The 22,006-nt window shown below is 39.8% G+C and overlaps 1 protein-coding gene across 1 annotated transcript in view; it reads left to right on the plus strand.

Annotated features, from left to right (window-relative positions):
• The window catches only part of LOC104957492 (collagen alpha-1(V) chain-like), a 35,408-nt gene extending 14,477 nt beyond the window's left edge, over positions 1-20,931 (plus strand). Inside the window, exons 6-33 of the mRNA XM_010785129.1 lie at positions 4,125-4,529; positions 4,809-5,408; positions 9,234-9,287; positions 9,827-9,868; positions 10,185-10,247; positions 10,382-10,456; positions 10,707-10,793; positions 11,043-11,099; positions 11,271-11,324; positions 11,511-11,564; positions 11,939-11,992; positions 12,402-12,455; positions 12,617-12,670; positions 12,770-12,814; positions 14,275-14,328; positions 15,190-15,234; positions 15,336-15,389; positions 15,471-15,515; positions 16,874-16,927; positions 17,041-17,085; positions 17,196-17,249; positions 17,395-17,439; positions 17,660-17,713; positions 17,864-17,971; positions 18,560-18,613; positions 18,703-18,756; positions 20,418-20,432; positions 20,809-20,931. Of these exons, the coding sequence (XP_010783431.1) occupies positions 4,125-4,529; positions 4,809-5,408; positions 9,234-9,287; positions 9,827-9,868; positions 10,185-10,247; positions 10,382-10,456; positions 10,707-10,793; positions 11,043-11,099; positions 11,271-11,324; positions 11,511-11,564; positions 11,939-11,992; positions 12,402-12,455; positions 12,617-12,670; positions 12,770-12,814; positions 14,275-14,328; positions 15,190-15,234; positions 15,336-15,389; positions 15,471-15,515; positions 16,874-16,927; positions 17,041-17,085; positions 17,196-17,249; positions 17,395-17,439; positions 17,660-17,713; positions 17,864-17,971; positions 18,560-18,613; positions 18,703-18,756; positions 20,418-20,432; positions 20,809-20,931 (2,502 nt within the window). The remainder of the gene's footprint in view (positions 1-4,124; positions 4,530-4,808; positions 5,409-9,233; positions 9,288-9,826; positions 9,869-10,184; positions 10,248-10,381; positions 10,457-10,706; positions 10,794-11,042; positions 11,100-11,270; positions 11,325-11,510; positions 11,565-11,938; positions 11,993-12,401; positions 12,456-12,616; positions 12,671-12,769; positions 12,815-14,274; positions 14,329-15,189; positions 15,235-15,335; positions 15,390-15,470; positions 15,516-16,873; positions 16,928-17,040; positions 17,086-17,195; positions 17,250-17,394; positions 17,440-17,659; positions 17,714-17,863; positions 17,972-18,559; positions 18,614-18,702; positions 18,757-20,417; positions 20,433-20,808) is intronic.
• Positions 20,932-22,006: the final 1,075 nt, after the last annotated feature.

A 22,006-nucleotide genomic window follows, 5' to 3' on the forward strand; every position in this document is an offset into this window, starting at 1 on the left:
CCAAAGGCTACAAAAACTAGCCTCTACATCTTTTACTCACACACTTTCCCCTCTCATTGAGGTAACTGGAGATGAGGTCTCTCAGTTGTTACATTCAACATTAATCCCATAGCTCTAACGAGACTACTTACTAGCATTTAATACCGATCTAATAACCTAATAGTGCTAAGCATTATGCTTACGCAACTCATCCCTAAAGTTGTAGGCTCATCTGTAGCTCCGATAAAGCAGACCAAACGTGATCTGTGGACTTTGTTTTCCTTTTCTGTGGCACGTTTCTCAATAATGATTCACTTGGAGAAAGATAACCTATACACGGTGCTTAAATAATCTTAGTGTTGTCGTTGTATTTTGTTCCTTTCCTTTGATCAAGGAAAGATGTGTAGGAAAAATAGAAGATCAATTAGAAGAAGGCTCTCAAAGTGGAAAAATGAAACGAAGAGAAACCCAGATCCACGGGTCAAATATAACATAAATAATGTTCATCTGACTTTTATCATCGATGTCACTTTAGACATTTCTGTGTCACTTCTATCAATTCCAAGGACCAAATAAGTGCAGTCTTTCAAAATTTGATTTGTGTTAGGAAAGCTATACTGCATGAACAATTTGGCCTAGGAGTAAAAGAAAGGCCACACTAAACGCACCTGTCGTCTGAAAATGAAAGAAAAGTCCTCAGGTTCAGTTTGTTATCTGTTGATGTCATCAAAGTGCTGCTCTCTCTTTCTGTCTTCCTCACGCATCCCCATCGTTAGCAACAGTTTGTATCCATCCACTTTCCTCCTCTCCTCCCTGGTCTGTGTGTCCCTGAGGTAAAGAAAGAAAAGTAGAGGTATGGTGATATCACACCTTTGGGCACATTTCCACCATCTTATTGGAGAAACATAAGCTTGTATTGTTACAGCAGTGGATTAAATGTTACTTTTTTCTGCCATGGAACACAGAAAGGTAGGGGAAAGAGGATGATACAAGCCAACGTGTCTTTCCCTCATTGTTTCCCCCATGGACTGAAAGAAAGAGTTCATCGAACAAGCGAACAAAGATACATTCTGATTGGTTCTCTGGTTACATTGAGACATATAGGCATATGACATGGAGATGGCTTAAGGTGGAGCCTCTTTGCTTACTGAGACTGGTTGAACACATTACATACGTCATAATCATGAAAGCTCTCTCCCTTTTTCTGTCAAAAACATACTGATATTTGGGATTCCCTGACACCAGCTGCGCCACATTAGCTAGAGTAGCATCCCCATTCATGCATCCAAAGTACATGACCTTTATTTTATAAGCCTGCATTACGGATCAGGCAATACAATAATTGTATCAGTCACTGTACAGAGCTCCAACCCTTTGCGTCCCTGTTGATGCTGTTGAAATGACTGCTTTCTGAATGAATATAAATCTGTGTGATTTTATTCATTGGCTTCACCCATTATGTTTTTCTGTTTCATCAAGGAGGTCTGTGCATTTTTTAATATGAACATATTTTAACCAGCAGCACAGACTCCTTCTGATGAAGGGAAAAATAAAAACGTAGCATTTTATTTGTATCACCTTTGCTGTCTCTTGCTGTCTATCACCATGTTTTATTTGTTCCCTACACTCACCCCTATCCTTGTTACCTTCATTTATCTGGCGAACCCCTATTCACCTCTGTGTGGATATCCACCCCCCCCCTCTCCATGCATTCCTCTCCTTCCATCCCTCTTGCTTTTATGTCCCCCTCTGCAATCTCATTCTTCCCTCTATCCTTCCTCCATCTTTCAATCCTCCCCCATCTCTCTCAGTACTTTGATGAGGAGCAGGATGACCATGAATACCCCTATTATTATGAGGAAACAACAGGCATTCCCTCCTCCTCTGCGTCCCCCTCTCCCCAACTTTGGGCCCCCAGTCAACAGGTAAAAAGGGAGCACGAGAGAGGGAAAACACCAGCGGGGTTATGGAAGGGAAGGATAATGAGAGAGAGAGGTATTGAAGCAATAACTGAGGATTTATCAATAATATAGCTTTAGCTAGCCAAGTATTTGAGTATCAACCACATTTGTATTACATCTTCCCTAAAATATTTGGTATCAAATCTACATTTTCACTTTTAGCATTTCATATGCCTCTCTCATCCCTCATCCATACCTCCTTTGTTTTATTCACATTTCACATTTTCTTTAATCCACATTGACACAATCACCTCGCTTCCACCGTCTCCGTCACACAGGATTACCTTTGCACCTTTTGATTATTGTTGTTCTCATGTCATTTACATGTTGTCGTATATGTATGTGTGTTCAGATGTGGCCAAGTGGGGGCACGAGGGTGGTGTAGGTGCAGCTGTGTTGTTATACACACATGCAAGCCTTTTCTCACATTCCTCCAGTCTGCACTCCTTCATTATATATCCTGTGTTTATGAACAGGTGTCACAAAATGTATTGGAATATACAAGTGCAAAGATAACAACAGAGCATAACATATTAGACACATAAAGGGTCACCTTAAATAGGTCATTTGTTAATCAGATAAAAACAAAATATATTTGCCTGTTATTGAGATTACTTGATATCAATTTCTTATTTTTAATTTGTAGATCTGTTGAAGTTACAATATAAAACTAATGGATTACATGATTATTGGGAATCTCCTTTTTTCTTAAACTGACCTTTGTCTTACAGCCTTTGTAAATAAGTTGTGTTATTTATAAAATATGAATTGTACCTAACTTCGTCACACGATGGGTTTTAATTTGCTTATCGCAGAAAGCATCAATAAATTGACTTACAAATGCTTTGTGACGGCACAACACTTTTAGCATTCATTCGACTACACCCAGCTTTTCAACAGATACCTCAACACATGAGCACAAAAAGCACAGAAATATTTGCAATACCATTTGACCAGGGCATGTGTCTGTATTGTCTTGTTACTTGCATGATTTCTTAATTATTGTAAAGGATGTCACCGCATGCTTGTACTTCTGGGTCATCGGTTTCCATACAAATTTCCCAGGCAACATGGGAATGTCAATGCACGTGTTTTTGTCTTGATATAAGAATTCATAATTGTACACCTTACCTCAGTATGGTATACAAATGACACACATGTAGCCAAAGTCTCTGTCTTTAAGACTGTTTGTGCTCTTGCATATTTAAGGTGTTTAACTCACAATGATGGACATTTCTCTCTGCATACTATATTAGTCGAGTGAACTTTTTGTAAATTAAATGTTCATTTGCATGTATTTTCATTATAACAGCATGACTGGTTCAATAGGAATGAATCATCTACTGTTGTTTTCATGTTTTTGTTTTATGTTACTAACATGCATTTGCATGCTCCCCTGGCATCCATATTCCCTCTTGCATAGCTTAACAAGCAGTCAACCTCTTCGTCCTGCAGTTTGACTTGTCAGTGCATCATACAGTGTGTGTATGTGTGCGTGTGAGTGAGTGAGTGAGTGTGTGTGTGTGTGTGTGTGTGTGTGTGAGTGAGTGAGTGAGTGAGTGTGTGTGTGTGTGTGTGTGTGGTGTGTGTGTGTGTGGTGTGTGTAGTGTCGTGTGTGTGTGTGTGTGTGTGTGTGTGTGTGTGTGTGTGTGTGTGTGTGTGTGTGTGTGTGTGTGTGTGTGTGTGTGTGTGTGTGTGTGTGTGTGTGTGTGTGCTTGTTTAGCACCAGCTTCACCTGACCAGTCACACCCTTAGTGCCTCTGCCAAACCACAGGCTCCAGTTCCTATTAGTGCAAATATGCTGCTTTTTAATTTAATATTGGGAATGGCATTACTGGAGAAATCAGCAAAAACCATAAACCTCTTAAAATGTGAATTTTGAATTTTCTTATCCAGCTGTATTTTTGTTTACTGTTTTAAAATGTGAATTAATCCTCAGCTGTATCCAGTAATGCCTGTACAGTCTCAGTAAATCATCCAAGCCTTGGCCATCTTAATGTCATTGTTTCTCAAAACATCCACTCTTGTCTTTCTCTCTCCTTCTGTCCAACCCTTGTTTGTGCTTTTGATCCCCCTCCCAACCCTTCCGTGTATCTTTGTCTTCCTCCACTCTCTCTTATCATTATACACTTTTACATACTAAACACCATCCCAACCAAAAAACAAAACAATCACGGATATTAGAAGAAGGTGATCAATGGAGAATCCGTCCCCACTAAATCCACTCCTGTCAAACCAAAACCAGCTTCTGCTAAGCCAGCCAAGACTGTTCCATCCAAACTTGTCGTCAAGTTGCCTATGCCTGCCAAAGCCCCCAAGACTGTTGCAGCCAAGGCAACCAAAGCTAAGCCCTCCGCTGTAGAGATCCTGTTCTCTAAGATAAAACCAACAGCAGCAGCTAAATCTAAGCCAGCAGCTGCTCCAGCTAAGAATGGCAAACCAACGATGGAAAAGAAAGCAAATGGTGCAGCTAAAGCCAATGGCAATGGAAAAGCAGCTGTAACAAAAACTAATGGCAATGGTAAAGCTACAGCTGATGCCAAGCCAGCAGCTCAGGCCAAGGTGTATGGGAATGGCAATGGCAAGGTTGTAGCTGAGAAGAAAGTCAATGGTAATGCAAATGCAAAATCTTCATCAGAAAAGAAAGTCAATGGAAATGGAAAAGCCACTGTTGTGTATAATACTAATGGAAATGGCAATGGCAAAGCTACAGCAGAGAAGAAAGCCAATGGAAATGGCAAAACTACTATTGAGGTTAAAGAGGTTAAAGTCAAAATGAATGGCAAAACTGAGAGTAAAGTCAGCGGTGAGGCTAAAGCCAAGGCCAATGGCAAAGTTACTACTGTTGTAGAAAAGAAAGCTGTAAAGGCAAAAATTGAAACCACTACTAAAGTAAAGACTGAAAAAGTTGTCAAAGTAGAAAAGACCGAAAAGACTGTGGTCATTGCACCTAAAACAGATGCCAAAGTAGAAGCTACTAAGGCACCTAAACCGACAAAAGCAGCAAAACCTGATCCTACAAAAGCAGCTAAACCTGAATCTCCAAAAGCAGCAAAACCTGAACCTACGAAAGCAGCAAAACCTGAACCTACAAAAGCAGCAAAACATGAACCTACAAAAGCAGCAAAACCTGAACCTGCAAAAGCACCAAAACCTGAACCTACAAAAACAGTGAAGCCTGTGGCCACCAAAGCTCCAGCTGTGAAACCTCCAGCAAAGGAAGTCAAAGAGGTCACCAAAGTGAAAACTGTTGTCACCAAAGTCCCTCTGGTCAAAACAAGCGTCAGCAAAGTTTTGAAGAATGTGATCGAAAAGGTTACCATCCAGAAGAAAGTTGCTTCAACATCTGCCCCTGTCCAGCCCACTCCACCCAGACCTACAAAACCAAAGGTGGCGGTCGACAATAATGTCAAGTCCCTGCACAAACCATTCCCACCGTTTGGCAAGACTATGCTGGGTGGAACTTCAGTCCCAGCGAAGAAAAATACCAACGGTTATCAACAGGTACAACAAGAAGGACCATGTTTGGGTCAGAATGTCCAGAGTCGTATGTCCCATCTGTCCCATCTGGTTGCCAGAACGTTTCACCATCTAGGGTTTGCAACTCGTTTGCAGTCTTTTGTATGCATAGTTTCATCTTTAAATAGGTGGCTTGCAGTGCAGATGTTGAGTTAAATCCTGGATGGTGGACAATCTGGTCATCAGAATGGAAGTTGGTTCATACCAAGCTGGGTGCCTTCTTATATATCATATGATCTTTACGATTGCCCCAACTTCTCCATATGATATGATACAGCGGTGCACATTGAAGCATGGCTTATTGTACGGTTTCATTGTTCTTTACTTCCCTATACTTCCTTCAAGCTGTTGATGCTGGATCTCAGGAACTGAATACGCAGCACTCCACCTCTTTCTTTTCGGGGAAAACATTAACGTACCGGTGAAATGAATGAGCATGGATTTCTATGGCACAAAAACTAAACTTAAGAAAACACAAATACTATCACATTCTATACACAAGCAACACAACAAACCTCCTCTGTTACTCTGTCATTCTCTCCTTGTTTTGTTAGTTTTAAGTACCTGTGTTTTCTCTCTCCCTGTCTTTTGCCATATTTTGTATCAAATACGAATAAAGCAGCCTCACAGAAACTAAAAAGCATGTGTGCTTTTGTAGAAGTTTAACTTCATGAAATGTCTACTCTATTATGACGCTGACCTGCTTTAAGGTTGAGGGACCTTGTGAGGTTCATGGTCATTAGTGGGTTCTGGGAAAGAGATGTAAAATCTGGAATTAACTGGATTGTTTTCTGTGAGGCTGCTGATTTGGGTTGTCTCTCTGTTTTCTGGTCTTGGGTGAAACTAAACATCCCAAAGCATCAAGTTCTGATGTTTTTATCTTAAGGGATGGATAGAGGCTCTCAGTCCTACCTCCAAAAAGAGGAGACTTCCACCTTTCATGAATATTGGCTTTGTGAACTTTAAAAAGTTGTTGACCAATACAATAAAAAGAATTCTCAGCAAAGTAGACTCAATGACTCCCTAAATCTTGCATATGGCAACATTTATAGTTATTGAGATCCTGAAACCTGACATTTCTTTTGTAAAATGGATCTTTACAACTTTAAAAATGTGAGTTGCCGCTAAAAAAGTTTCCTTCAGCACTGGCAACCACAGTTTTATGACGTGTTCCATTTTATTATTTTGACTCATAACTTACAAGCAGAATTTGAACTAACCGCGCTCTTCCGTTCAAATCTGCTTATTTCCTCCCTGCAACCCAATTCCTGTCAACTTGAGCAATCAGGATGTAGATACTGAATATTCCGAGGCTGGCCACACCCCTACAGAGACTGATTATTACTATGAGGAGACGGTGCCAGAGGGTGAGGTGATTGGAGAGGAAGAAATCCCTGTACAGGTAAAAAAGAAAATTACACACTGGTCAGTCACACAGATAAAGAAAAATTAAATAGTCCAAAACATTTTATATCAACTTTATAATTAACATACATGAAAATTATTGATTTCTACAGATAGATTTTCTTTTTTGCTCAGTAAAATATAAAGAAACAGAAGTTACCGATTAGCCTACAGTGACAAATACAGGAAGAAATCAGCGCCTCAATACAAGAGACCTCCATCGCCAAAGGTAGAAGAGAGTGTAACACTTGTGTGGTGGTGAGCCCAGTCTTTGTAGTTTAACCAAGTAGTACAACTCCGTGTCTCTCTTCTAACCACACATCAATGTTTTGTTGGCCCCGATGCCACATAACAAGAAAAAAAATCTTTTTCAAAGAGAATGCATGACATTCATCTGCTTGTATCATCAAATATTCGTACGTGGCTCCTTTTTTCTCCCCTAACAACAAGATTCCTGTTCTCATCTCAAGGTATTCTGTTGATCAGGTTGTTATCTTGACATAAGAACAACAATCTTGTGGAAAAATGGATCCGCATAGGAATATTCGATATGCAGATTTAACCAAAGCAACAAATGGAGATGAATATAATGCATTCTGGTTTGAGAGAAAAATTAACTGAACTAAAGAATACAGTAGTTGCTGTGGCTAACCTTACAGCCCTAAACTATATCAGAATTTGAGAATGAGTTTCTCAGTTTTGATCTGTTTCTCACAGTTCACCTGTTTTTGGCAATAAACCGTATTGTCTTTATAACCCTTTTATCATCCATGTATATTAGCTGACCTTGATGACTTTGTTTTGTTTTCCAATGTTGACGCCATGAATTTTTTGGTGCCTATTATAGAAGGGTTTATTTTACGACCAAATACGCACATTTGTTTGAGTTTAAAACTATTTTTGTATGAGGTAACGGTACAGCATTATTCCACTGGATTCATTTGTTTTAAAAACACCCATGGTAAGTAAAATAGAAAATAACATAGTTTTTGCTTTGCAAAGCATAGCGTATTGCAACTTGTTTTCACAAAGTGCTTCATATCAGTTAAGTGTGTCAAGGGAAAAGGCAAGCATGACATTGAGATTAATAGTGCTTTTGCATTTCTCTCTGTCTCTCTTTTTAAACCAACATTTCAAATGTGAAATAATATATTTGGAGAAGTCCCTCATCACACAAGCTGATAAGGATACGCTTTGGTCAAAACACATACTATTATAGTCTCAATAATAGATTATTAACAGGAGATTTGAAATGGCAGGAAAAACCTGCTAATCCGTAATTCAACTGAAAAAATCAGACTGAATTTACAGCATTAAGGGCTGAAAAGGTCCCCACAGCCTGTCAGATGTCTTATTTCTGTCCATGTGTCACTGTTTATTTGCAAAAGGTAAGACTCACTTCCTTCTACATATGCCTTCTTCTTCCACTCCCCCTGTTGTTTGCTTCTATATTTCTTTTTTCTTTACTAACTATTTCCCCATCATACATACCTTTCTCTCTTCCTTCCTTCTTTCCCTTGACTTTCTATTTTCCTTCGCTTGATTCCTCCTCTCTCGCCCCTCTATCTATCCTGTTGCGGCTCTGATAAACCAAACCAGCCCCAGGTGGAGACCACGTTTCTGGGAGAGGAGGTAGATGCCACCAAGGCAGGCGGGGTGCTGGAGGAACCCTTCACTGAGGAGTATGTGACTGGGGACTTGGGCCTTAAGGAATACGACTATTCCTACAGGGACTACAATGAGCCAATACAGGAGAATGGAGATGCCAACATGGGTCACGCCCTGTCCGCTGTGACAGATGAGGGAGGCGTAAGTTGTTTTGCTCCTGACGCAAAAAAACTACAAAACCAGTTTCAACTAACTCTGAATACTTATCTTGGTCAAATGTTATTCAATGTCCTCTCAAAGTACTTGTTTGAGTGTCAGGCCATTATGGATAAACACAACGATAACTTGAACTATTGTGTACACTGCATAAAGAGGCATTTTGAAGTGCAGCAGTAACCGATTGCTGCATCCTTTTTCTAAAATGCCATTTATTGCAGTGCATGGCTTCATTAAGTGCTGCTAAGCCCAGATGATGATCGATGCTAAGTAATAGACCAAAAGTGTGCAGAACTATTGAATCATCATCATCATCATCATCATCATTTCAGCCAAAGCTTATAACAAAAGCAAAACAGGTTTTTATTTTTATCATTCTATTTTCTACACTTGCATATTAATGTGGCAAACTATTGTGGGTGTATGTATGTACATGTGCACCTGTTGTCAAAATGCATGCAGCCAAATCTGCATTCTATGAGTGTGTGTGTGTGCATCTCTATACTGACTATGCTGTGTTGTTGGCTACATGTGTGTTTTCCTCAGGCCGCCGTCAGAGGACAAAAAGGAGAACAAGGAGACCCTGCTGTCTTGGAGCCTGTGAGTTACTTATTGTCTTTAACTGAGCATTTGATTTGAACTGGATCATTCAGGGACAGAAAGACAAAAGCGTCACTTTCCCAAGAAGCTCCAGGGGTTGGCTGTGACCTACATTATCTTACTGATTTCCAGTTGGGAGCTTGACAAATTCCCTAGCTTAAACAGCTCGTCATTCAAGTAACCGTAACCATGTCCATCCAAAGACTGAAGGACAAACCTTAGCCCGTTGACCTTGCAGTAAAGCCACAACACATTTCCATTTGTCATCTGAACTGATTCATGTATTTTTCCTTTGCATCTTTTACCTTATAATATTGTCATTAGTTATTATGCATTTGATGTAGCCATTGAAAAGGAACAGATCCCCACAGTGGGATCCACACGTTTTCTGCTTTAAAAAATAGCACTACAATTGTACTTTCAAATAAACAACAGAGTAGCCTAATTGCAGGAATATTTGCACTGATCTCCATTGGATGTTTGTCAGGGTTTTTTTGTTCCCTTTCGTTACATTTCTAACTTTATTGTGTATTTTGCAGGGTATGCTAATTGAAGGACCTCCCGGACCTGAGGGAGCTGCTGTAAGTACATTGTGTTTATCTCCTTGTTTTTTATTCGAAACACATTTTCCGTTTTCCAAACATTTACACGTCTGTAGTTTACTCCTTTACATAAGTGCCTTTATTCTCAGAGTTATTTTGGCAGTACTGTAATTTGCTTCATGCAAGTATGAGGTAACATCATAGTCGGTACACTTATTTTTGAAAGGCTATCATAATTACCATCATTTGATATGTTCGGCACCATTATCACGCTGTGCTTGACGCTGAAATAGAATATGACAGCCTCATCGAGTCCGAATAAGAATACTCAAGTTCCCCTTCCCATCTCCTTCAGGGTCCTACAGGCCCACCCGGCTCTTCTGGACCCCCTGGCTCTTTCGGTGACCCCGGCGAGAGGGTGAGTGTTTCACTTTGTCTGAAGAAATACAGGTTGGTAGTGTCTTTGCACTGGTCTGTTTAAAAGAAGTGTATTTAGCTTCCACTCTTTCCTTGAACCTGCCATCTTCACCCCTCCCTCGCTACATCCTGCAGGGCACTTCTGGTAAGGCTGGTATGCCTGGATCTGACGGAGTCCCTGGACCTCCTGGAACATCTGTCATGCTGCCTGTGAGTCTCCCTAATCCTTTGAAAATGTATTAGAAATATCTGAATATGAGTGATATTCGCCCCAACGTTTGCATTTTGTGGATACCTTTAAGATTTAACATTGGCCCTTGTTCAATATTATTTTAAACATTTGTATCATCATATTTAGATTTGTTTGTCCTTATTATTAGTTAAAGTAATTTTTCAGCGTTGTGTTGATAAATGATATTAAATGTATCAAACACTCACATGTGTTCTTCTCTTTTTTCAGTTCCGTTTCGGTCAGAGTGGAGGAGATAAGGGTCCATCCGTTTCTGCACAGGAAGCCCAGGCAGCAGCCATCTTGTCTCAAGCCAGGGTCAGTCCTCACTTTTACTTCACATTTCGTTTGCATCAAGGATCATTTCAGTTGAGTCTTGACGCTTTGACATTGCCAGGGATTGTTGCCTTTTTTGAAAAATGATGTGGACCAAGGTGTATAGAATGGGTATGCACATATGACTTGGTAGACATAAGCCTTTCTTTGCTCTATATTTAAATGAAGGGTCATCTTTTGTGTAGCCAATTGCCTCCATGATCATTGATTTTGAGATTTTACTGTCTCTAGATGGCTCTGAAAGGACCTCCTGGACCAATGGGATACACTGGACGCCCTGGACCTTTGGTATGTTTGCAATCATTGGGACCCTTACCTGTTTATAACAAGAGTTGGTGTTTTGTTTACATTTTCAAGGATTTTGATCATGTAATTCTCTTAATTGCAAAAACAGCTTTTTTCTTTTTTTTTGTTAATATTGTATGATGGTGATGGTGATGGTGATGATTTCTGTTTCAGGGAAACCCAGGAAGTAATGGTCTGAAGGGAGAGGGTGGAGACCCCGGTTCTCAGGTAAGAACATCCAAACAGAACTCTTGTTTCATATCAAAGTTATATCAGCGAGATAGTTTGTATGCAAAATCATGTAATGAACTCTCCTTTTTACAGTTACTGCGGTTATAATTAAACTTATAGTACATTTATACTCAGCTCAGATAAAAAGACCACAGACATCTAATTAGATAATCCATTCTTCAGGGCCCCAGGGGACCCCAGGGTATGATGGGACCTCAAGGCAAATCTGGCAGAAGAGTGAGTATGACAAATAAATGGTTTTCCTTTTTTTTTTATTGTTGTCTAACCCAAAGTTAAAAGGGCATCACTTTTAACTTCTTTTCTCCGGGGGGGCTCAGGGGCTGCTCAAAATGTATATTCTGTAATAAATGGTGTAGATGTTTAAACAAATAACAAGTGTGTCCTCAGAATGTGTTACTCCCAAAATCCTCCAGGAAAGGTTTTGTCTGCATCACAGACAAGGAATCATCTATTTTCACACCCCTCCAAAGTCTTGTTTAGGATCTCTCTGTCTGTTAATACCCTGTCAAAAACAAAACAGGGATGTGTGGCAAGTGGTACGACTGTGTCTCGTATACGGAAGCCCCTTTAAAACATGTTCTTCCTCACAGGGCCGTGCTGGAGCTGATGGAGCCAGGGGAATGCCAGGAGAGTCTGGAACAAAGGTACGCTTTCTCTGGTGTCAGTCCTTTATGGAGATGTTTGCTAATTGTTTGTAGCTGAAATGACATTGTGTTTAAAAGTCAATGAGTTAAAAGTTAGGGAAAAAATCTCTACTGTGGTGTTACTGTTTAGATGCATGTAGCTTAATTATTTTTATTATGGTGAATTTGTTAAATGTACAACCTGGTAGGCTTCACAAGAAAACGATAAGGTCAACTTGTATTTGGTCTTGCTGGAACAATAAAGTCCATTGAGACATCTCACATACTCTTGTACCCCAAAATCACTACTTTATTTGCAAATCAAACTTTGTATTATGAATGCATCAAATCCACTTTTGATGCATTGGTACATCTACTACAATGCAGCAATTATTCCTAACATGTCTTTTATAATGTTTGTCACTTTCAGGGAGACCGTGGTTTTGATGGCCTTCCTGGTTTGCCCGGGGACAAAGGACACAGGGTGAGTCCAATGCACATTACAATCAAAATGCTACATACAATTCATGCAGTAATTACATTAGTAAGGATAAGTATGAGATTTTAATACTCTCTTTGTTTGAATATCTGTTTGTTAGCAGCTTTGTTTTGTTTCCTCACTCCTCTAATTTTTCTTCTCCCTAGGGTGACACAGGATCATTGGGGCCCGCAGGACTTCAAGGAGAGGACGGAGAGAGGGTAGGAAGATATGAAAAACATTTTGTTAATGATTCCAGGCACCCCTCACAACTCCGTAAGTAATATTCACATCCTTGGTGTGTGTGTGTGTGTTTCCAGGGAGACGACGGAGACATTGGACCAAGGGGTCTCCAGGGTGAATCAGTGAGTGTTTCCATGACAACATCTGATTTTAAATCTCTCCCGCTTTCCCCTATCTCTGTTATAAGCAGCATCCCAGAATGCATTTCCGTGTATCCATCTGTAGCACTTCAGTTACCTTCACACCTGCTGTTTCTCAATGATACCTGAAGTAGTTATCTCCACTGTTATTATGTTTAAGGCAGTGATAGTAGATGCAGCCAACTGCTGCCAGGATCACAGGTTTATTGTGCAATAATTCTAGAAAAACATTATTTGTTTCTAATGACTATGTTTGGATCGTACTTGGAACTTCGTCAGATCAGAATGTTTAAAAAGTGGAAAGCACACCCATATGTATACTTCATGATAACCAATAGGCAGACCAGCTCTATGGTGGCAGGCGTGGTTCTTACCCAGGTTGACAGAACATCCAAAAATTATTCAGTTAACAATTCCATATATTACAGAGAAAAATGTGTGCAAACGCCATACTTCTAAATATATGACATATATATTATATGGAAACAGAAGATACATAAACATAATGTGCTGTATATCAGAAATGACATCGCTGTTTTTTCTGATAGCCGTGCACTATGTGAGGTTGGTGTTATATATTGTCCTTAACAAATAAATACCATCTTCAGACTGAAATGTAATTGGATGGTTGTAAACTCCTCATTAATAACATCAACGCCATAAATAAGTAAGAATAAATAAGCAAAATAATAATGACATGGTCAACATTCTTAATGTAATCAAATACATTAAAGATACAGTATCAGGACTTTAAGGCAGAACAGTTGTATTGGATTGCATATGATTGCATGGGTTGAGCTAATGAAATTATCCTTTTATAACTCAGGTACCCCATTCAACAACAAAAACATGACCAACCCATACCTAAAACTGGCCTGAAGCCTTCTATAATATAATGGTGTCTGACAAATAAATGAAAATCTTTCTTCTTCACATCAAAAATGAAATGATTGTTTGTTGGCACACACTCAAGAATGAAGCCAAAGCCATCGCCTGGGCAACCCATTTCTTTGTATCCACCCACACACCATCCACATGAGGACAAAACTAAAATAAATTATTTGTTGTGTTTTTCATCATTCTTTAATTAATAAAATGCCTATTTCTATAAATACCCTAATTCAAAATAATAACTCCCTTCAACAGACATTCTTTTTTATGAAAAATAGTGCGCCATTTCACAAATGATTGGAATCAGTCAATATAGTTTGTTACAAATGTATGTTATTTGTCAGTCATCATTACAATATATTTAACAGTTTACTTCTGCGTTTTAATTAGTCTGTTTATCTCAATGCTGAAATTGCTGTTTTAGTTATTGACTTAATATTCTATATTGTGATTTATTCTAGAATATAATAGTTTAAATATATCATTTATGACTTTGATTACTGACTAATATTGGCGTGTCTTTGTGTGTGTGTGCTTTCGTCTCTCTCTAGGGACCTCGTGGTTTGCTCGGACCCAAAGGTCCCCCTGGGATCTCCGGACCTCCTGTGAGTAAAAATAATTTTGAACCACACTGTGGCGCTGGTATTTTTAGTGGCATTGTTTTATCCATCTGTAACGACTGAAAACCCACGGCACCTCCTGAAACAACACGCTGAGGCCTGACATAGAGACGGGGATACCCAGTGATCTAAAAATGTAACATGCAATGTTCCCGCAATCACCTCAAAACAAAACAAACACAGAGAATCACACAGCATTTTGGCAGCCAAGTCCCAAGTATCCATTTAACACTTTGTACTAGAGTTGTTTGGTGACAGTGGTTGAGGTCTGCGAGCACTGATTTAGCATTGCACTGAGATAACATGGTCTGACAAAAGCAGAACAACCAAAACACATTGTCTATTCCATTCCACACATTCTTCTTCCACAACATTTCGTTTGGAGTTTTCGGTGTGCTATGCAACAAGCACGTGCTCACTTCTTTTTAACTTTACACCCTCAAACTCTTCAGCCCAAATCAACTCTCCCTCGAGATGTATCTGACTTCAACCAGCGCCCTCTGGACACACGAAAGGCTTTATACAATTGTATTCCACAAGACCTGTAAACAGACATTTATGTGTAAAATTGGGAGAGTCCCCCTTTAAGCAGCAAGCTTTAAGTACCTGCTGATTCCTATCAATCTAAAGATATACGCTGGCATTATCACCAAAACCCTTCGCTGTGAGTGACATTTAGCGAGTATACTTTCCACTGCAAATTTGCGTGGATAGAAGCCTTTACCATAGTGAGTGAGTTATTATTATTGAGGTGTAATTATATTGTGAAATATTTTTGTTAATTCGTGACAGATTCTGTTCAAAATCCCACTCTGATTTTTCCTTCTCACCCTCTTTTCTTCTCAGGGTGTGCGTGGAAATGACGGGCCTCACGGTCCCAAAGGAAACTTGGTCAGTGTTGGTCATAACTTATCTACCATGTTAACATTTAACCATGTTATTGAATCCGCAGATGATTAATATCAGCACCCATTATTCTTCCTGTCCCTCAGGGTCCCCAAGGAGAGCCAGGACCTCCAGGTCAGCAGGGAACCGGAGGAACTCAGGTGAGACAACTGCGAACGCATATGTACAATTACCACAGTAATGTTGAGAGTGAGTATTCATTCATTCATTTCTTTTTGCAGGGAATGCCCGGACCTCAGGGAGCCCTCGGACCTCCAGGAGAGAAAGTAAGCAATACAAAATATATATAAAGTGACTCTGGATCAAAAATACAGAATGATACAGGAAGTAAACTCAGTTAAAGGAAATACTTTCAACAATCAACATTTATAGAATAAAATCATCAGGATAACTCATTGAGTGTATATTCTTTAGCCCCATTCATTCATGATGGAGAGAGACCTGTACTTGAGTATATCCAAAAATATGTAATGGCAGATTTTCAAGTATAAGCGATTTCTGAATTAGTTTTTGTATTAAAAAAAGCTATTCTATTCCGAAAAATAGATTAGATGTCTAATCACGTGCACTGTGCACCCCATGGTTCTTGATTTGCATTGAGAAGGAGCAGGGTTGCCTGCTGATTATTCTTTAATGATGTCTGTATGTATTGCAGACTTTTAAAGCAGCAGTCAATTTGTGAAGTATGCTCATTTGCTTTGTTGACAAAAGTTAAATGGGGTTAGGGTGTTTCAATCAGGAGAGACGGTTTTGATGTAAGAATACATATTTATTACCAGGAATAAGCAAATGAATGTAATGGAGTTTTGGCGATTAGGCCCTGTTGTGCAGGAGTATCATTCGGGAGGGGAGAACCAATCCGATGAAACCCCTGGGGACTAGACACTGGTGGTGGTGAATGGATGGTTAGGCCCAGTCTGAAGGGGAGTGGCTTGGCTTGACCCTGGATTCAAAGGGACAGGAGGTGAAAAGGGGTTGGAGGAGGGTCGCGTCGAGTCACCTGAAATGACAGCTGTCAGAGGGGAGAGCAGATTTAAAAGGTTTAGCGGAGCGCTATGGTAGGCTTGTGAGAATAGAGCGAAGTTATTGGTTAAGCTGGGGAGTAGAGAGTGTAGTAACATGGAAATAGTAAATTAATGAGTAAAGAAGGTCTTCCTGGTTGAACTTGCGCGGAGCTTCATTAGAAGGATAAACCATTAATATGACCACTAAATATGAGGCTAAAGCCAGCAGCTGGTTAGCTTAGCATAATGTTTCAAAACAGGGGAGAAGAGCTAATCAAAAAGATCCACATAGCAGCACCTCTAAAACTCACCAGTAAACACTGCCCCGGTGGTAGTAGCCAAAAACTGTGAACAATTAATTATATTCAAATGAAATGTTCTCTAATGTCACATTAAGCATAGAAAGAAAGTGGCTACGGCAAATGTTACACTTTATGAATTGGAGAATTGCAGCATGCTGATCCCTGATCTGTGCAGCCATTAAGATATCTGGTTAGCTTGGTAGCTACAATGTTTTTTGGCACAAGTCATTCTTCTCATAGTGTTTTAGGACAGTTACCAAACAGTTACAGGTGCAGTCCCAACACTCTCACTCATGACCACCTTGTCTTCTCTTCCAGGGACCCACAGGAAAACCAGGTCTTCCAGGAATGCCCGGAGCTGACGGTCCTCCTGTATGTTTGTCTCTTCAATTTAAATTTAATTTATATCATTAAAATGTAATACGTTGAATACACCAGCACTGGATGTCCTTCCTGATGTCCTTCATGATGCTTTCACTTTACAGGGTCACCCAGGAAAGGAGGGGCCTTCTGGCACCAAAGGAAACCAGGTGGGTGTCAATCATATCCCCATCACACCAGGTCCCCTCCAGCTAACAATATATATTATATTAAGGTATTCATTTTCTTAATTTGCCCTTCTATTTTTGTCCTTCTCCAGGGACCCAACGGTCCCCAGGGAGCTGTCGGCTATCCTGGCCCTCGTGGCATCAAGGTCAGTACAGTTGATTGTTTTCAGTTAGTGAGCACAATGTTTTTTTATTGTGAGGTTTTTATTTGCTGTTTAAATTACCTTCAGATTTGAATAGTATTATAATATAGAATAACAGTGTACTGACCATGCAATGTGTTGATTGCAGGGAGGTCAAGGAATCCGTGGACTGAAGGGCCACTGGGGAGAGAAGGTAAGTGATTCCTGACATTCGAAGATTTCAAGACACTCATGAATTACCTTGATTGATAAAACTTGATTATCAATATTTATTATGTCCATTTTTCATTGTCACAATAGCAAGGTATTAGAAAACAAAACAGCCATGGTCACATATTCACGATCTAAAATATCATAAGTCTGATTACAATATTTAGCTAAACATGTTCTGTATGTTCTTTTTCGTGTTCTAGGGTGAAGATGGTTTCCCTGGAATTAAGGGAGATTTTGGTGCCAAGGGAGAGAGGGTAAGATGGTTTGATTGATCAGTTGATTAATACAATAATTTATGGATCTTAATTGTCATTTTTCTATAAAGGCCATTTTTCCTGCGTTATTACTCTTGGCCTATTTTTTGTTGATTTATTCTCATATTTTGCTTTGTCTCCTGCTGACAGGGTGAGCTTGGAGTGTCAGGGCCCAGAGGAGAGGATGGTCCTGAGGGGCCAAAGGGTCGCGTCGGGCCCCCTGGCGAGCTCGGACCACTTGGATTGGTTGGAGAGAAGGTACATCCAGTTCAATAAGGACACAATTACATGATTGCTTTCAATAATATGAGAAAAGTTACTGATTCTTAGGGGAATCGTTTCCTAATTTATGTATTATTTCACATAACATCACACATCAAGCAAATGTCTCCTCTACTGTATTATAGGTGTTTCGTTTTGCAAGTTCCAATTTTTCCCACATATTTACCCAAGTAGTCGCATGTTCTTTAAATAAGGTCAAGGTCACCTTTATGATCAAATATTAAGCAGGAAACCTAGCTGTGCTGCCCTCTTGTGGTTGTCCAAGTTTATGCATTTAAGTGGAAAAAAACATTGTATACAATCATTTATAATTACAATACAAATTTTTACTGAAGTGTTTTTTATTCTTTGTGTGAGTCTACTAAACCTTTGACATGTTGCTTTATAAATGCTATTGTATGAGCTCCCATGTTCTCTTCTCATCATGGCATATATTTCATTATTCAACATTAACAGTCTTGTAATGGGATGTTTTGTGTAGCAGTTTGGTAACATTTAAAAACAATTACAGATTATGTGCTCACTCTTGTTAAATGATCATGATTAAAAATGTCCTCATTTCAGGGTAAACTTGGTGTACCTGGACTTCCTGGATATCCCGGAAGACAAGGACCCAAGGTAAGACAAAAACACACGCAGCATCAACCATCAGACACTTTTATTCCTCAGTATGGTGAGAAACATTTCTAATATTTATTTGTATTTAGGGATCTCTTGGATTCCCAGGATTCCCCGGCTCAAACGGCGAGAAGGGAACAAGGGTAAGTCAATGCCTCATTCGAAGATTTTTCTTTTTAATTTAAAGGGGACCTATCATGCAAAATGCACTTTTTGATGTCTTTTATACATAAATATGTGTCCCTGGTGCGTCGGGGAACTCACGCAGCGTCAGACATCAAAAAGTGCATTTTGCATGATAGGTCCCCTTTAAATTAAAAAGNGAATTGACGCTGTTTGGCATCACAACACTGTTATGAAAGTTTCTCTGGTATGAAATGGGTGATGTTAGCATAGCAGCCGAAGCTAAACTGACTATCTTGACTACTTCTTGTCGGACATGAGTTATGACAACCTGTGCAGTCCAGGTATTGATTCCATCCGATAGCTGCTATAATACAAAACAAAACGTCTGCCTGCTCTCCACAATGATCAATAACAGCGAACGGATGGTCAAAGTAAGGTACAAAGAAACAGAATCACACGAAGCCTGGTTAGTGTTGCCTGACTTCATAAAGTGTGTGGTTGTGTTCTAGTCACTTTGGTCAGCGCTACTGCTTGTTACAACTTTCACTTGCCGTACTACTCGCCATAAACTGTTATTGCTCAGGTTGATCCTGCCCCTGCCCCTGCCTCCGACGTAAGCGTGACATATGCGGTTCTTGCTTCTAGGCCGACCATTTTTTGGTGCTTGAAAAGCACCGGGTTTCGGAGCTTAGAGGCGGCTCCGCTGCGATGTGAACAGGAAAAAATTGTGCTTTTCAGTCTCTAGCTCTGAACCGGCCCAGGTACCGCGTTGGTGTGAAAGCCGCATTAGAGAAACGCGGATTTTGGGTTCTTAGCTTAAAAAAAAAAAAAAGGAGGCGGAGCTAATGCCTGATCAGAATTCTACCGGAGGTAAAGTAAAATTCTGCTGTGATAAAACGCCATCCTGTTCTAAACCACATCAAGGATTATTTCTGAAACAGTATGGAGCTCAAATGCCTTTTCTCTTGCGGGTTTATAAGGTGAGTTCCTTTTTTTATTTCCTGCTTTTTAAACACATGTGCTCTTCAGTAACAGGTTAGCTCTGCCTATCCCCCTGTGTGCCTTGCTAATGTAAACAAAGACGAGATTACGTCCAAAACACGTCAGGCATTGTTTCTGATAGCAACTTTCTGTGGGTCCGCCACCGATTTGACGTCATATCGGCAGCAAATCTGTATCCGCTCGTTGTACCCCCGTTTTTAAAAGATTTGGGTACGGAGGAAAAGAGAAAGGGTTTTATTTTCTGACACTGCGTGAGTTCCCTGATACACCGGGGACACATATTTATGTATAAAAGAAATCACAAAGTGCATTTTGCATGACAGGTCCCCTTTAAGAAATGTTATTCTGTAACCAGTGGATGTCTTAGTCTTTTAGAGAAACTCCCTCTGGGGAAAACTTCAAGATTTTAGCCTTTTGAGACATGCACAAAAACCTAAATAAGTTCAGGGAAAAACCCCCAAAAGCATAATAGGGCCTCTTTTAATCTAAAACAGCATCTGTAAACTATACTACTCTTCATGCCTAGCCTAAAATGTACGAGAACACATTTTTAATCCTAAATATCTTGGTTTCTTCTTTTCTAAGGTCACATTGTTCTGTTGGCTTACATACAGTGATACACTTATTTAAAAGCCACCTTATTAATATGTATTCTCTCTTGTGTTTCTTTATGCAGTGCATTGATATTGAGGTAACAGAAAGTAATCATTACGTTCTTATTGTGTGGCTTTGATTAGATTACATTTTGTTGAGTCATTCAAACCCTATAACTAGTAATAATCTATCCTCCCTACCCTACAAGCAGAAAACCATAACCTCCATAAATCAGCAGCCTATATAGATAGTCAATAGTTTTATTTGGCAGCAGTTTATAACAGAGCTGCCACAGCTGGGGATTTCTGTTGTCTCATCCTCATCACGCCTGGCCGATTCTAAAGATGGATACAGATTCCTCCGCTCACTTTTTGCTGGAGGATCAGAAACATTAACCGGGTGCTGGAGCTCAGCCAACAGGCCACTTCACTTCCCTGCTGTTCAGCCGCTTTGGGCTGGGGTTGCATCTGCAGAGCAAGCAGTCTGCTGCAGTGATGGTGTTTCTGTCTCTGTTTTCAAGGACAAACCATGATGCAGTGCAGCAGCAGCAGAACGCCTCCTCGGCACGATTCTCTGGGAGCAAGGAGAAAGTCTAAATGTGACTTTTATTTCACGGACAGTTTTTGCGAACACGGCATTAAAATCCAAACAAAGTGAAATCAGTCACTGGTGTATTGGTTAAAAATCGATATGACAAAATTCCTTCACATTATTTTAGTGATGGGTAATTGTTGACCTTGCTTTAAATGATATTTTGGCTTTACAAATGTTGCACTCCGCTTTATCATTGCCTATGTTTTAGTTGAAGTTCATCCAAATGCTACTGCGTTTCGCGTTCGGCTGATTTTATCACCCGAAAAACACGTTGTCAATGTCTACCTGTTCCACTGAAGAACGGCTCTCACCAAGCACGACTCGGTTCCCTTCGTTCGTACCAAAGAGCCAAAGAATCGGATCGTTCGTGAACGTAACATTACTACATTATTTAATTTCCAATAATCTTCAAGGCAATTGACTATCTATTCATTCACTGGAAGCACAGCGGTCACATCAGTGCAAGGAGAAAATGTGACTTTATTTCATGTACAGATTTGTGAACACGGCAATACAATCTAAACAAAGGGAAATATGTCACTGGTTGGGATGATATTTGGAGAGCATATTCTAGAGTTACAGATCCCTTTCTCTTTTGTAGTTCTCTACTTGGGTGACCTTCCAGAAGAAATTACAGGGAGTTATAAATACCTTTTGAAAATATTTCCTGCAGCGGCAAAAATAGCTATTACTCGTAAGTGGTCACAGGCCGAATCTCCTTCAGTCGATCATTGGATTGAGATCATTAAAGACATTCATGACATGGAGAGATTGACACTCTTGTTAAGACTTCAATATGACCTGTACACAGTTCGATGGTCTACTCGAAATGGTTGAAATATAACTCGAAATAAGTGTGATTGTAGATATTCCTTGCTCACCTACTGTTTGAAATGCTTAATGTCCGAACCTTGTTTAATTGTGAACAATATCACACCATACATTAAAGGTGGGGTAGGTACTTTTGAGAAACCAGCTCGAGATACACTTGTTGTTATATTCCATGGAATGCTCTTAACATCCCGATAGCAATGAATACATTAAGTGCTCTGAAAGAAAATCCATAAAAAAATGTCA

The sequence above is a fragment of the Notothenia coriiceps genome, unplaced genomic scaffold (genome assembly GCF_000735185.1).
Source record: "Notothenia coriiceps isolate Sejong01 unplaced genomic scaffold, NC01 NC01_scaffold00027160, whole genome shotgun sequence".
Taxonomy (NCBI): Eukaryota; Metazoa; Chordata; class Actinopteri; order Perciformes; family Nototheniidae; genus Notothenia; species Notothenia coriiceps.